Here is an 11840-nt window from a genome sequence, read left to right as displayed (position 1 = left end):
ATGAGAAAATCAGAAACGAAAGAGGAATGAAAAAACAAAATAAAAAGAATATAATTAGGATCATCTAACTACATACTTGAGCTATTTACTGCTCTTAATCTAGTTTGTATGGTGTCAAATTAAGTAACTCATACCTGCTATTACCAGAACAAAAGGTTTTCACTCTTAGTATGTACTTTTTTCTATCTTTATTACCGTAGTTCGGACTGACGTGTTCCGTCTCAGGCCGCTTGGCTCAGCCTCAGTCTCAGCCCAACCAGGGTGAGCCATGAGTGCGGCCGTCTGTGTACCTTCAGTTCAGACGTTACCGCACTACCAAAAATATGACAGAAAGTACAGGTCCATGGATTTTTCAGATCATTACCAATACCTCCAAACAATGCACAGATTTTTTTTTTCAGATCAGTACCACGGATTCTCAGTCTCTCTACACTATTCACCAAATATTTGTAAACTAAACCATCCTGTTTTTTCACTACCGGACGAGTAACACATAGTATCTCTCCTGGGGGCAAAAAAAAAAAAAAAAAAAAAAGCATGGCATATATATATATATATATTGTATTGTATGGCCATATCTGTTCCTGACTAAGTATAATAATCGGTGCGGCGAGTATGATCATTGATCACTCATATTCGTACCTGCCGGTTTTTTACCCACTTATAAGTATATCTATAAACACCCACGGGTGAAGAACTAGCCTCAAAACTCATTATCCGTGGATACCCGTTTAACAGTAGGACGGCATGACGACGTGGTTCACCGGAGGTTCCGGGTTCAATCCGAAATCTTCAAGTTTAGATCTGTTTAGTCTCCATCCTTCTGTTCATCTTTTATTTCCCAGCAAGTATATTGTTTTTGAAATACAACAAATATTTAGAATTGGTATCTAACCAATATCTTTGACTAAGGAGACAAATGAGATCAAACTATGTATTTTATTGGAACAAATAAGTGTCTATCTGCTGGCACATGACATATGCATTTTCTGATACAGGTATTTCATGGGGTGGTACAGCTATGTTCGCTTCGGTATACGGTGCAACGCCTCACTGGAGTCACTGCCTTTTCCCCATCGTCATTTTGTATGTCAAAGCAACACAGATCACAGCACTGTGACTGCTTTTTTGTCGTAGAAGCAATAATCAAGTGGTGATGTTCAGCAAGAGCTGTCCATGAACTCCACAAGCAACTCCCTCACCGTGCCTCTGTCCGGCATCTTCCCAGCGGCGCCATAAATTGGAGCCATTCCCCCGCTAATAGGGCCTGGGTTTGCTTTCACCTGCCAATTTCAACCACATGTACTCAAGAAAATAATTACTCATGGAGGAAGATAGCCAGGTATGGAATGGATCAATGGAGTAGCTCTTAACGAACATAATAAGCGTCGAGCAACTCACAGTGTTCACAGAATCTTGCAGATCGTTCAGGAATTCCTTGTAAACAGCCGTGTGTTGAAGGGTCACACAAATGTGTAAACTGAACCAGAAAGAATGTCAGGCTAGACTAGATAACACCAAATTTATGAGAAGGTACAATAGCCGATGGTGTGAAGGTACAATTGTTTGTCTGAAACTAAAGTTTACCTGTTCGGTCTCTGCAGAGCATTAAGGTGCCAACCTTTCGATGACATTATGTCATTCACCTCAAATATGTCAACAACATCCGAACCAAATGCCACAACGGTCATGTCTGGCTTTCCAATCACGAACAACCCAGGGATTTCTTCGATTCTGCACAAATTATCAAAAAATTTAAGCATAGCATAAACGGTAATGCATTTCAAGGGTCCATTCGCAGCAAATTTATGAGAAGTACATATGTTGCTTGTATACAAATATTATTACAAGCATGCTAATTAATTTGGCACTTGACTATGCATACAACTATTAGAAAAGATGCGAGTACTACTTTTATTTAAAAATGTTCTAAATAAACAAAGTTTGTAAAAACACAACTACAGTCATAGTCAGTCTTTTATTTGTAATCCAGAATTCATGCATTATAAGCAGACATTACCCTTTTTGTATTTTCTTCGAAACTTCCATGATACGACTTGTATGTTCCAAATAACCTGGAACCAAGAAAAGCAACAGTATACACCACAATTACTGTTTGATTTCCAAACAACAACTACACCGATGGAATTCAGAGTAAATTTGTTACCGTTCAGTCCAAGAGACATCATAGCAGCCCAAGCTCCTGCAATTAACCCGCCTGGCCTGCTTCCAGCAATAGTGGGAGAAACATAAAGCCCACCGGTCCACTCAGTAACTGAAAAAACAAAGAGAAGAAAATAGAAAGATAAAACACTATTCAAACTTTTGAACAAGATTTGATACTCATGTTTGCCAACTCAAAGCATGTAAAGTGGTCCAATGATCAGGCACAAATTACAACTTGCATGAATATAGATTCCATTCAGCCAAAGCATAGGCAACTCCAGACCATTTAAAGGAAAATGTAAGCTTCCTAGCTATACTTAAATATTTATCTGCAATCTCGCAACCTGTCATAGCTGTTAAGCTATTAAAATTATGTATTATAAAATGGAAACCATGATGTTACTTGAGTATATATAGAAGTCAGAAGTTCATTAAAGAAACTTCATTTTATTTGAAAGAAGATGAAGAGCTTACCAGCAACAAATTGATGCTGAATTCGGTGATGATATCCAAGATGTCAGAGTCAATCACACGGGGATAAAAATATTAGAATTTAACCAAGCAAAGTAAAGAAAGATATTCCATGGTATTTTTCTACCTTTCTAATTTCATGATTTCTGTACAGGACAATGCTTGTGCCTTTTGGGGCTAATCCGTACTTATGAACATCTGATGAGATCGATGTAACACCCTTGACAGAAAAATCGAAAGGAGGAATAGGGTACCTGCATATAGCAGATAAAATGAAGAACAAAATACAAAAAACTTCGGTACTGTCAGAGCTCACAATCACAAGGCCTTTACATAATGGATACCATATGATGCACTGCTATTCTTCCAAGTGTCCAAAAAGTAACCAATGTCCCTCAAAAGGAAAGAAAAAACACACAGCTTAAACCAATTCAAGCTGAGAATCTCCCTGAGATACATTGGCTAGTGGAGATGGTTATCACCCAACTAACCAGGGTTCAATTCTCACCTTATACATATTAATGCTAGGGTGGACATCTCTCTCCCTAGTCGAGTTTTTTTTAACCAATTCAAGCTTCATCGTGAGCTGATTTTATGATCAGGAGTTTAAGATTTGCAGCTTTTGATAATTCCTGAACCCCAGACGTCAATTTTTGTGAATTTGAGTGAAGAAAGTGTTTTATGAAGAAATTTTTGAATCGTTTCAACTTATCCAAGTTGGGGGTGGGCATGATAAAACGGTTATGGCAGACTAAAGTCTAAAGGTTACCCCAAGCTAGACAAGTACAGGTGCAACCTACAAGAGCCATGGTTTATGATCCTACCAATGGTCAATGGCAATATTCCATCTCTGATTCACAGTTAGTATTCTAAGCACTCAGCAATTTACTTTATTGGAACGAAGAATTCATTAATAGCTCAATCACCAAGTTACCGCAAGAAAGTATTAGAAGTGTTATTTACAAGGTTTTCTAATGATTTCTTCAAAGCACACACGCCTAGTAATAAACTGACTAGAAGTTGCAGCACCATTAACACTTGAGTAAAATCATACGAATATAACAAATTAATGGTTATGAAGAGAATTAATACCCAAGCTTGCGGGCGAAAGGCAATACAAAGCCACCGAGGCATAGATCAACATGCAAGCAAATATCATAACGCGAAGCCAATTCCCCAAGTTCCTGGAGAGATGTTATGAAGCAATCACCGGACCAGCTCATGCATTAGGAAAAATGTATGACTAATACTAATTTTTTAACATGATGATGATTGAGTTGTATACCTCGATAGGATCTATTAAACCATGTGGAAATCCTGGTGCAGATCCAACCATCTGTACAACGGGAGCTCTTTAGGGGATATTATATATAGAATAACACACATGGAAGACACAGGCAACTCTTCCCAGTCAAGGTGAATGAAGGTACCAGAACAGTTGCATCGAACAAAGGCATCAGAACAGTTTTGAATTAACTGGAGTACTGGACAAGAACATTTTAAACCATTGAGATTTTAAAACATGACCAAAGCTTACCATTATCGTGTTTCCATTTATACATCGTTTGAATCCTTTAACATCTGCAAGTAACTCTTTGTTCACAGGTACACGGCGCACTTTAATATTGAAATATTGAGCAGCTTTGTCATATGCAGAATGTGCTGATTCAGCCATTATCCTGTACAATAATCTTTTCTTACCATGGAGAAAACAAGTTGCAAAAGGTTCAAAAGAAAAAGGTACATGTCAAGCAAATCAAACATAATCATCGTTATCTCACATTTCAGGCTTTGTAATTCCCTTCTTTGATCGCATATAGTCACGTGATGTTTTGACTGCTAACAATATGCTTTCAGTTCCGCCTGATGTCATGTTGCCGCAAATTTGTCCACCAGATGATTTTTCTTTGCTGCCAAGCAAAGAAGCTGTCATTGCAACTACTTCAGCTTCTAGTTGTGCCACACTCTTGAATATATCCTGATGAAGCGGATTAGTGTGTGAAAACCTGAAAGAATAAAAAAGAAGAATACTGATGTGGTATCCGTAGTAGTCACAAGAGATCAGAATAGTAGCCTAAAATTAGATGACGGAAGGCCTAAAATAAGCTAAGCAGCAGCACATGGGATCAATCAAGATTGTAAGTGACGTGAGAAAAATATCATCCTTACATGGAGTACGCCTTGTTTATCAATTCAAAATGGCCCTCGGACTCACTTCCAGCAATATATCTACGAGAAAAGAAAACCGCAATAAGTCGACAGGGAAAAATGAGGGATTTACAACACAATGACCAAATCAAAGTACTATGGATGAGCTGCACTAATTGGAACGTGATGAGCTGCACTAATTTCAGTTTATTGTCTGAGAGAATGAGATGCACGCATACACTGTGCCGGAGCATTTTCCCTGCCAGTCTACATCTTTGGCTTTCAATGTTTCAAGATCCTTGATCACTTGCTCGGAAAGCCCAACAGTTGGCAACTCAATTCGTAGATTGTTTTTGGTGGATGCCCCACCTGACTGCATCTTGTCAACAACCTGATACAAAAGTACCAAGAAGACATTGTAATATTTTGGAGATATCTTGGTAGATTATAAGGCAAGTAAACAGCAAGCGTGCATAGCACATCATATCCGAAAGTAATCACAAGAGGAATCAGGCCAGGGGCGGAGCTAGCCCTTTTTATCGGGTCAGCCAACCCTGATAGAATTCTGCAATTCCTTAACAAATTATTGTTCATCGCCGTAATTTAATAAAGTTGACCCGTCGTTTAATGAAGTTGACCCGTCCCTGATCAGGCCATTCAAGGTAAGCATTCCATCATGTAGATGTCATCTCAGCACTGATAAACAAGATTCAGAAGGATCACATGTCTCACAAGGTACACTTTTGCGTGCACGAAAGCTGCTAAAAGATGCGTATACTCAGCCACATTTGAAGGAGAAGCTAACAGCAGCACCAAAAAATCAAGACGCGCGTCCGTGGTCCTAGATGCAACTATGCAAGAACGTGTCAGTAAAGTGAAACTTGGTCCCGTCGTCAGCAAGTGAACAGGGCAGACAGCGAAGCTGCCTGCGTACGGGCCTTTGCCAAGATGTAAACACAGCCAACAAGCATCTTTTCATGCCGCACAAGTCAAACACTGTTGACATAAAGAAGTCGTGGCAAGTTTCTGGCCTGGTTATAAAAAAACTCGACCAAGTAAGAAACATCCGAAGGTATTGCAGTAAGATAAAGAAAAAACCTCAAAAGCCAGCTATAATCCACACGTTATCGTGTGAGCGACCACACCAAGACTATGGAAAAAGAGGCTTTTTTTGCAAGAATCAAGATTCGAGCCTGATTGATAGCTTCACAACTGAAGCTCCTTAACACCGTGCTATTCGCACGATCCCTCTCGCCTTGTTATCGTAAGGGGAAGGGAAACAGTGACTGGCTATCTGCCTGCAACTGCAACCCCATTCCCACGGCAGAATCAGGAGTTAATCACGGGGGTATAATTTAATTTTTGACATGGACGAACAAAAACACGAACGCATCTCGATTGGTGCAAGTACGAAGCAACAGAAAGGTCTGATTTTTTTTTTTTTTTTTGGTTCTCCGCATGAACATCAGTAATGTAATCACGAGGCCGCAGCTGAGATGTGCATGAGTAGTAGCGTCTCACCTTCCTCTTCTCGGCGTCGATGTAGCTGGAGACCCCCGGCAGCAACCTGCGGCAGAGCAGAGCAAAGTAGAGCACAGAGATGAGCAAGCAACGCGGCGTGCTACGCAATCAAGCAGGAGGCGCAGCATCGAGAAGGAGCCAAGAAGAAGCAAGGAGAAGGGCGGTGGGTGCTGACTTGACGGCGGACATGGCGAGGCCGACGAGGCCCCTGTCGGCGACGGCGTTGGCGGCGGCGTGGAGCGCGCGCGCGAGGAGGAGCGCGAGGAGCGGCGCGGCGACGAGTACCAGCGGCTCGTGGCGGGCGAGGCGGTCGTTGGCGGCCGCCCGCATGCGCAGCGCCAGCTCCGCCGCCGCGTCCATCGTCGTCGCGATGCTCCGGATTCGATCGGATTGGGTCGGCCGGGACTCGGGATTCTTGAGCGTGGTGTCGTGTTGCGGAGGATGGGATCGAGCTGAGCCGAGCGGGGCCGAATTGAATTGTTATATACCACGAGGCGGAGGAGGAGGTGGGGGAGAGAGAGGCTGCTGCTGCGGGCGGGTTCGGGTCTGGGAGGAGAGAGGGAGGGAGCCAGGGAGGTGAGCAGTGGCAGCCGCCGCCCGGCAAAGAGGAATTCTCAGGTCTGAACACAACAATCAGCACGGCAAGAGTGAAGAGAGGAAGATAGTTAATGAACTTGTTCCAGGATTTATTTCCCTTTTTCTTTTCAAACAAAATTATATTCTTCCCATCCTTTTTATTTTCTGGTCTTTATATATGAACGGTGGAGTAAAGTCAGCAAAGGTGTGCTTGGAGCTCCTCTTTCCTAAATGGAGTGAGTGCAATAAATGAAATCCATAGATTTTTTGCTTCATTCTTGCCACCCCGTTCCATAAAGTCCACCAAGGCACCAATCTAGGAAAGGTACGACATCAAATACTAGTCCATATCTTTAGTAATATGTTACAGATATATCTGTAAAGCATAGAAAAATTATAATGTTTTGAGACTATTTTTCGAGACCAAATCTCATGGTACTACCATTTATCAATTAATGATAAATTTTAATATACAGGAAGATATTGACCGCCAACTTAGACTGTCTAACTACATGCAACCTAAAAACGTCACTTTTCACCTATTTTTCATCGTTAAACAGAGGCTAAGACCAGTGGTATTTAGGGATTTCAATTTTGTTTTTATAATTTTTTCATTTATCGTTAAAAATATCAAAAATTGTAAAATTTCAGTTATTTTTTTCCTCCATGTGTCTGTGAAATAAAATTTCAGAATTAGATATTTCTTTTTTCTCTAAAATTCTCAAAATTCAAACAATTTTACTAAATTTTGGCAAAATTTTAATACTTGGTGGTATTACACTAACTTTAGTCTGTATTTCCTCAACTACAACCATTCTTCCGTGCGGAAGAGATAGAGAGGCTGAGATGCATACTAAAAGTTTTGGACGACAACATATACAGTAGTTGATTGTTGTGCTTCTAGAAGCACTTAAAGCTGGTTTCCAACTCATGTGCCTGTCATTTGGACACGCTCTACTCTTATCGGCGTGTTTAGCTGCAGCTCTTAAGATTGACCACCTTCCTGGTTCGTTCTTGCCTTGCCTACACACTGGGAACTAAAGTAAATTTTATTGCGGAGCAGCATTCATTAGCTTGTGCTGTGCCGTGCAATTTCAGCCTCATTTTTTTATAGGGAGAACTAGTCGGTCCCAGACCTCTACGGCTTCGCAACCAGTCGTCTAATCATTTTTTATTATTGACCAAGGAGAGGAAGAATAAAAAAGAGTGGAAGAAGAAAAGAAAGATTAAAAAAAAGAGATGGATGAGTCCTCTTACCGGTGTAGTATCTAGTTTTTTAGTAAATGGTAAAAGTAGTATCTAGTTATTTAGTAAATGGTAAATATTTTAGTGATTAATGATAACTATATTATTGTGACTAATGTGTATGATTTGAAGAAAATAAAAAATTTAGTTTACAGTGTTAATTATGTATTCTTGGTTCCTAAGCTAAACTCATAGATGACTAAAGGATCTTGTAATTCTAAGTGTCATAAGTAGATGAAGGATACTTAAAGTATTATATATTCATTTTGTTAGTCTTTTGATCGTATTATAAATAAGGGCTAAAAGTAGTAGCTTTATCTAGATGAGTCTAGATATGGTTGATACACACTTATAAAACTCTAGCACTATGTAGCTCAGAGAAGCCCACAGATAAGTTGCTGAGAAGTTAGAACTCGAAATTGGTTGAATTGAATGAGTTTAAAAGAAAATACTTACACCAGATGGTCCATATTCTTGAAGATAAACTCGATGGAGTATTCTCAGTTCAGTTCAGTAAGTTGTTGTGGATGTTCCATTGATCTACAAAGTCATTACATCGGAGCATTTTTTGGGTGATGTGGCCAGAAAAATAACAAACCAACGCCAGATGGTCCGACTGCTCTGCAGGATGAACACTCCAGAGTGTTTTGACTTAGAAAAGCAATTTCAAGTCTACACACTGGATGGTCCAGCGTTAAGGATGAAGAACGCTAGAGCATTTTACGCAGAACAGGATTTTCGGCAAAATAATTAAGTGTGCATGCCGGATGGTCCGACGTTGATCGGATGACATCGCCGGAGCAATTTCTGCAGAGAAGAAATTTTAGACTGATTTCTGTGTTTGTACACACTAGATGGTTCGATGTGTGAACCATAGGCTTCGCCAGAGTATTTCTCACAGTAGCGGCTAATGACAGCTAGCACAACTTGGGGCTCTAAAAATGTACACGCCGGATAGTCCGGCGTGGGTGAGTCGGTGTACGTCGGACCTTTCAGCGTTCACAAAAAATTGGGTTATTAAGCAACAGTTAAATTAGACCTCTAGCCTATAAATACCCCTCACTTGGTTTTAGTTTAATCTTTTGCGACCCAGAGTTCATACACTATGTGTGTCATCATGAAGCAAGAGAGTGCACCTGAGTTGATTTTCAAGTCTCTAATTTAAGATTAAGGATATCATTAGTATTTCAAGAGTAGCAAGTGTGTATCTAAATGTAGTCTAGGCTTGATCATGGTCAAGTAAATCTATTGGCTTGTTACTCTTGGTGGTTGGTAACACCTAGCCGATCTTTGGTGATTGAAGATGTCTCGTTGAACTCTTGAAGTTCTTATAGGAGCCCTGGGAAGAGCTTGTACTTGATTTGATGTCCGCTAATCTGAAAATAGAGAAGTGACAATCATGAGGGAGTATTTGAGTCTTGGTGATTTAAAGGGGAGAGATATCCTTGGTGGATGCTCCCACGAGGACTAGGGAGGAGTGCTAACTCCTCGCTATCACGGGAAAAAAATCAGTGTTCTCTCATCCATCTCTTTACCATTTTGTAATTTAATTTGAGTATTTACATTCTTACAAACTTTCAATTCCGCATTTATATAGTGTCTTTACTTGCTAATTGTGTTGTCTTCCCCTAGCTTATTCATATAGTCATATTTCCTTTCTTCTAGGCTAAGATTGATAATTGTTCTAGAATTTGGTAGTAGTTTTAATTGCCCAATTCACCTATCTCTTGGGCCATTCGATCCTTTCAATTGGTATCAGAGCTTTGTGCTCTTGATAGGTTTAAAATCCTAGAGTAATGGCCTTGAGGAATGACGAAAGCATGCCAACATTCGAGAGAAAGAACTTTGCCTATTGGAAGGTTCACATAGCGAGCTATTTTGAGGCGATTTTCTCTGAAGTTTAGCTTGCCACCTCCATTGGGTTTGATCAACCATTTTCTGAGGAATAAGTTAGGTGAAATGCAAATATAGAAATACCATATTTGAGGGAATTAGTGAAGAGATATTTTTCGAAGTGAGGAGTAAGGAATTAGCTCATGATATTTGGATTAGACTTTGTGAAATTCATGAAGGTTCTAGAAAAATCCAGGAGAAGAGATATCATATGCTAATAAATACTCTTAATCAATTCAAGATGTTTCCTAATGAGCTATGCAATGAAATGTACTCTTGTATGAATATGTTTGGTGAGTAAATCAATTCTCCTAAGCTCACTCAATTATCTCAAGAAGATATTATTCGTAGGATCTTGATGGTGCTTCTTAAGCCACAATACAATATTGTCACCCCTCTTCTTCATGAGTGGGATATCAATGACATGACCGTCACCGATGTCACTGGGAAGATAAGAGCCCATGAGATTTTCTTATTTGGTGATCAAGAAAAATCCTCAACCAAGAAGAACATTGCTCTCAAGGCAAAAAGTGACAAGAAGAAGATCAAGCTTCCATCATCAAGTTACTACACATGGTCCTCTTCGAACCAACTACCTACAAAAGTCTTGCTTATCATTATTAATGATTATACAAGATACACTTGGACTTTCTTTCTATATGACAAGAGCAAGACTGTTGGAATGTTCAAGAAGTTTGCAAAAAGGACTCGAAATGAGTTTGAGGTCACACTAGTGAATATCCGAAGCAAAAATGGCACAAAGTTCAAGAATACTCAAGTTGAACAGTATTGTGATGATAGGGGCATCAAGCATGAGTTCTCATCAACCTACACTCCTCAACAAAATGGCATGGTGGAGAGGAAAAACAAGATGTTGATCACTCTTGCAAGAGCTATGTTGGATGAGTATGATATGCTGAAGAAGTTTTGAGCGAAAGCAATCAATACGGCGTGTCATACATCCAATAGAGTCTACCTCTATCGACTGAAGAAAACACTATACGAGCTTCTCATTGGGAGAAAACCCAGTATCTCATACTTGTGGGTGTTCGGGTGTAAGTGCTTTATCTTCAAGAAGAGAGAATGCCTAGGATTTCTTGTTGGTTATGCATCTAACTCCAAAGTATATAGAGTATTCAATAATATCATTGGTTTTGCTGAAGAAATATGTGATGTGAAGTTTGATGAATCTAATGGATCCAAAGAGAAGATATTGCATGTGATGATGTTGGTGATAAACCCTTGAGAGAATCGATGAAGATTATGGTAATTGAGGATCACCCAATTGACTTGATCATTGGGAGTCAATCAAGGGGAGTAAGAACTCTCTCTCGTCAATGTGCTTCATTTTATGAACATTACTCATTTGTTTCTTGTGTGGAACCCACTCATGTAGATGAGGCTCTTAAATATCTAGATTGGGTGATACAAATGCAAGAAGAACTCAACAAATTCATCCACAATGAAGTTTGAATTCTTGAAGAGAGACCTCAAGACAAGAACATCATTGGAACCAAGTGGGTTTTCTGCAACAAACAAGATGAAAATGGTGTGATGGTTCCCAACAAGGCAAGATTAGTTACGCAAGGTTTCACACAAGTTGAAGGCTTAGATTTTGGCGAAATATTCACTCCCGTGGCAAGGCTTGAAGTCATACATATCCTTCTTACATTCGCTTCGCATCATAATATTAAGTTTTATCAAATGGATGTGAAGAGTGTATTTTTATATGGCTTCATAAATGAACTTGTATATGTTGGAAAACACCCCGATTTTGAAGACACTAAATATCCTAATCATATTTATAGGTTACACAAGGT

The 11840-nt window shown here is 39.7% G+C and overlaps 1 protein-coding gene across 1 annotated transcript; it reads right to left on the bottom strand.

Annotated features, from left to right (window-relative positions):
* Positions 1 to 920: 920 nt before the first annotated feature.
* Positions 921 to 7016, bottom strand: LOC133894728 (sphingosine-1-phosphate lyase). Its single transcript, XM_062334890.1, has 15 exons — positions 6482 to 7016; positions 6307 to 6352; positions 5025 to 5176; positions 4807 to 4866; positions 4419 to 4643; positions 4175 to 4316; positions 3923 to 3973; positions 3730 to 3821; positions 2765 to 2891; positions 2641 to 2656; positions 2168 to 2275; positions 2021 to 2075; positions 1588 to 1734; positions 1402 to 1480; positions 921 to 1283 (listed from the first exon to the last, which is right to left on the bottom strand). The coding sequence occupies exons 1-15, from the start codon at positions 6664 to 6666 to the stop codon at positions 1161 to 1163; spliced, it is 1608 nt and encodes a 535-aa protein (XP_062190874.1). The 5' UTR covers positions 6667 to 7016; the 3' UTR covers positions 921 to 1160.
* Positions 7017 to 11840: the final 4824 nt, after the last annotated feature.

Source organism: Phragmites australis, chromosome 2 (genome assembly GCF_958298935.1).
Source record: "Phragmites australis chromosome 2, lpPhrAust1.1, whole genome shotgun sequence".
Taxonomy (NCBI): Eukaryota; Viridiplantae; Streptophyta; class Magnoliopsida; order Poales; family Poaceae; genus Phragmites; species Phragmites australis.
Note: the sequence above shows the minus strand (reverse complement) of the source record. Positions and strands in the feature narration are given on the sequence as shown.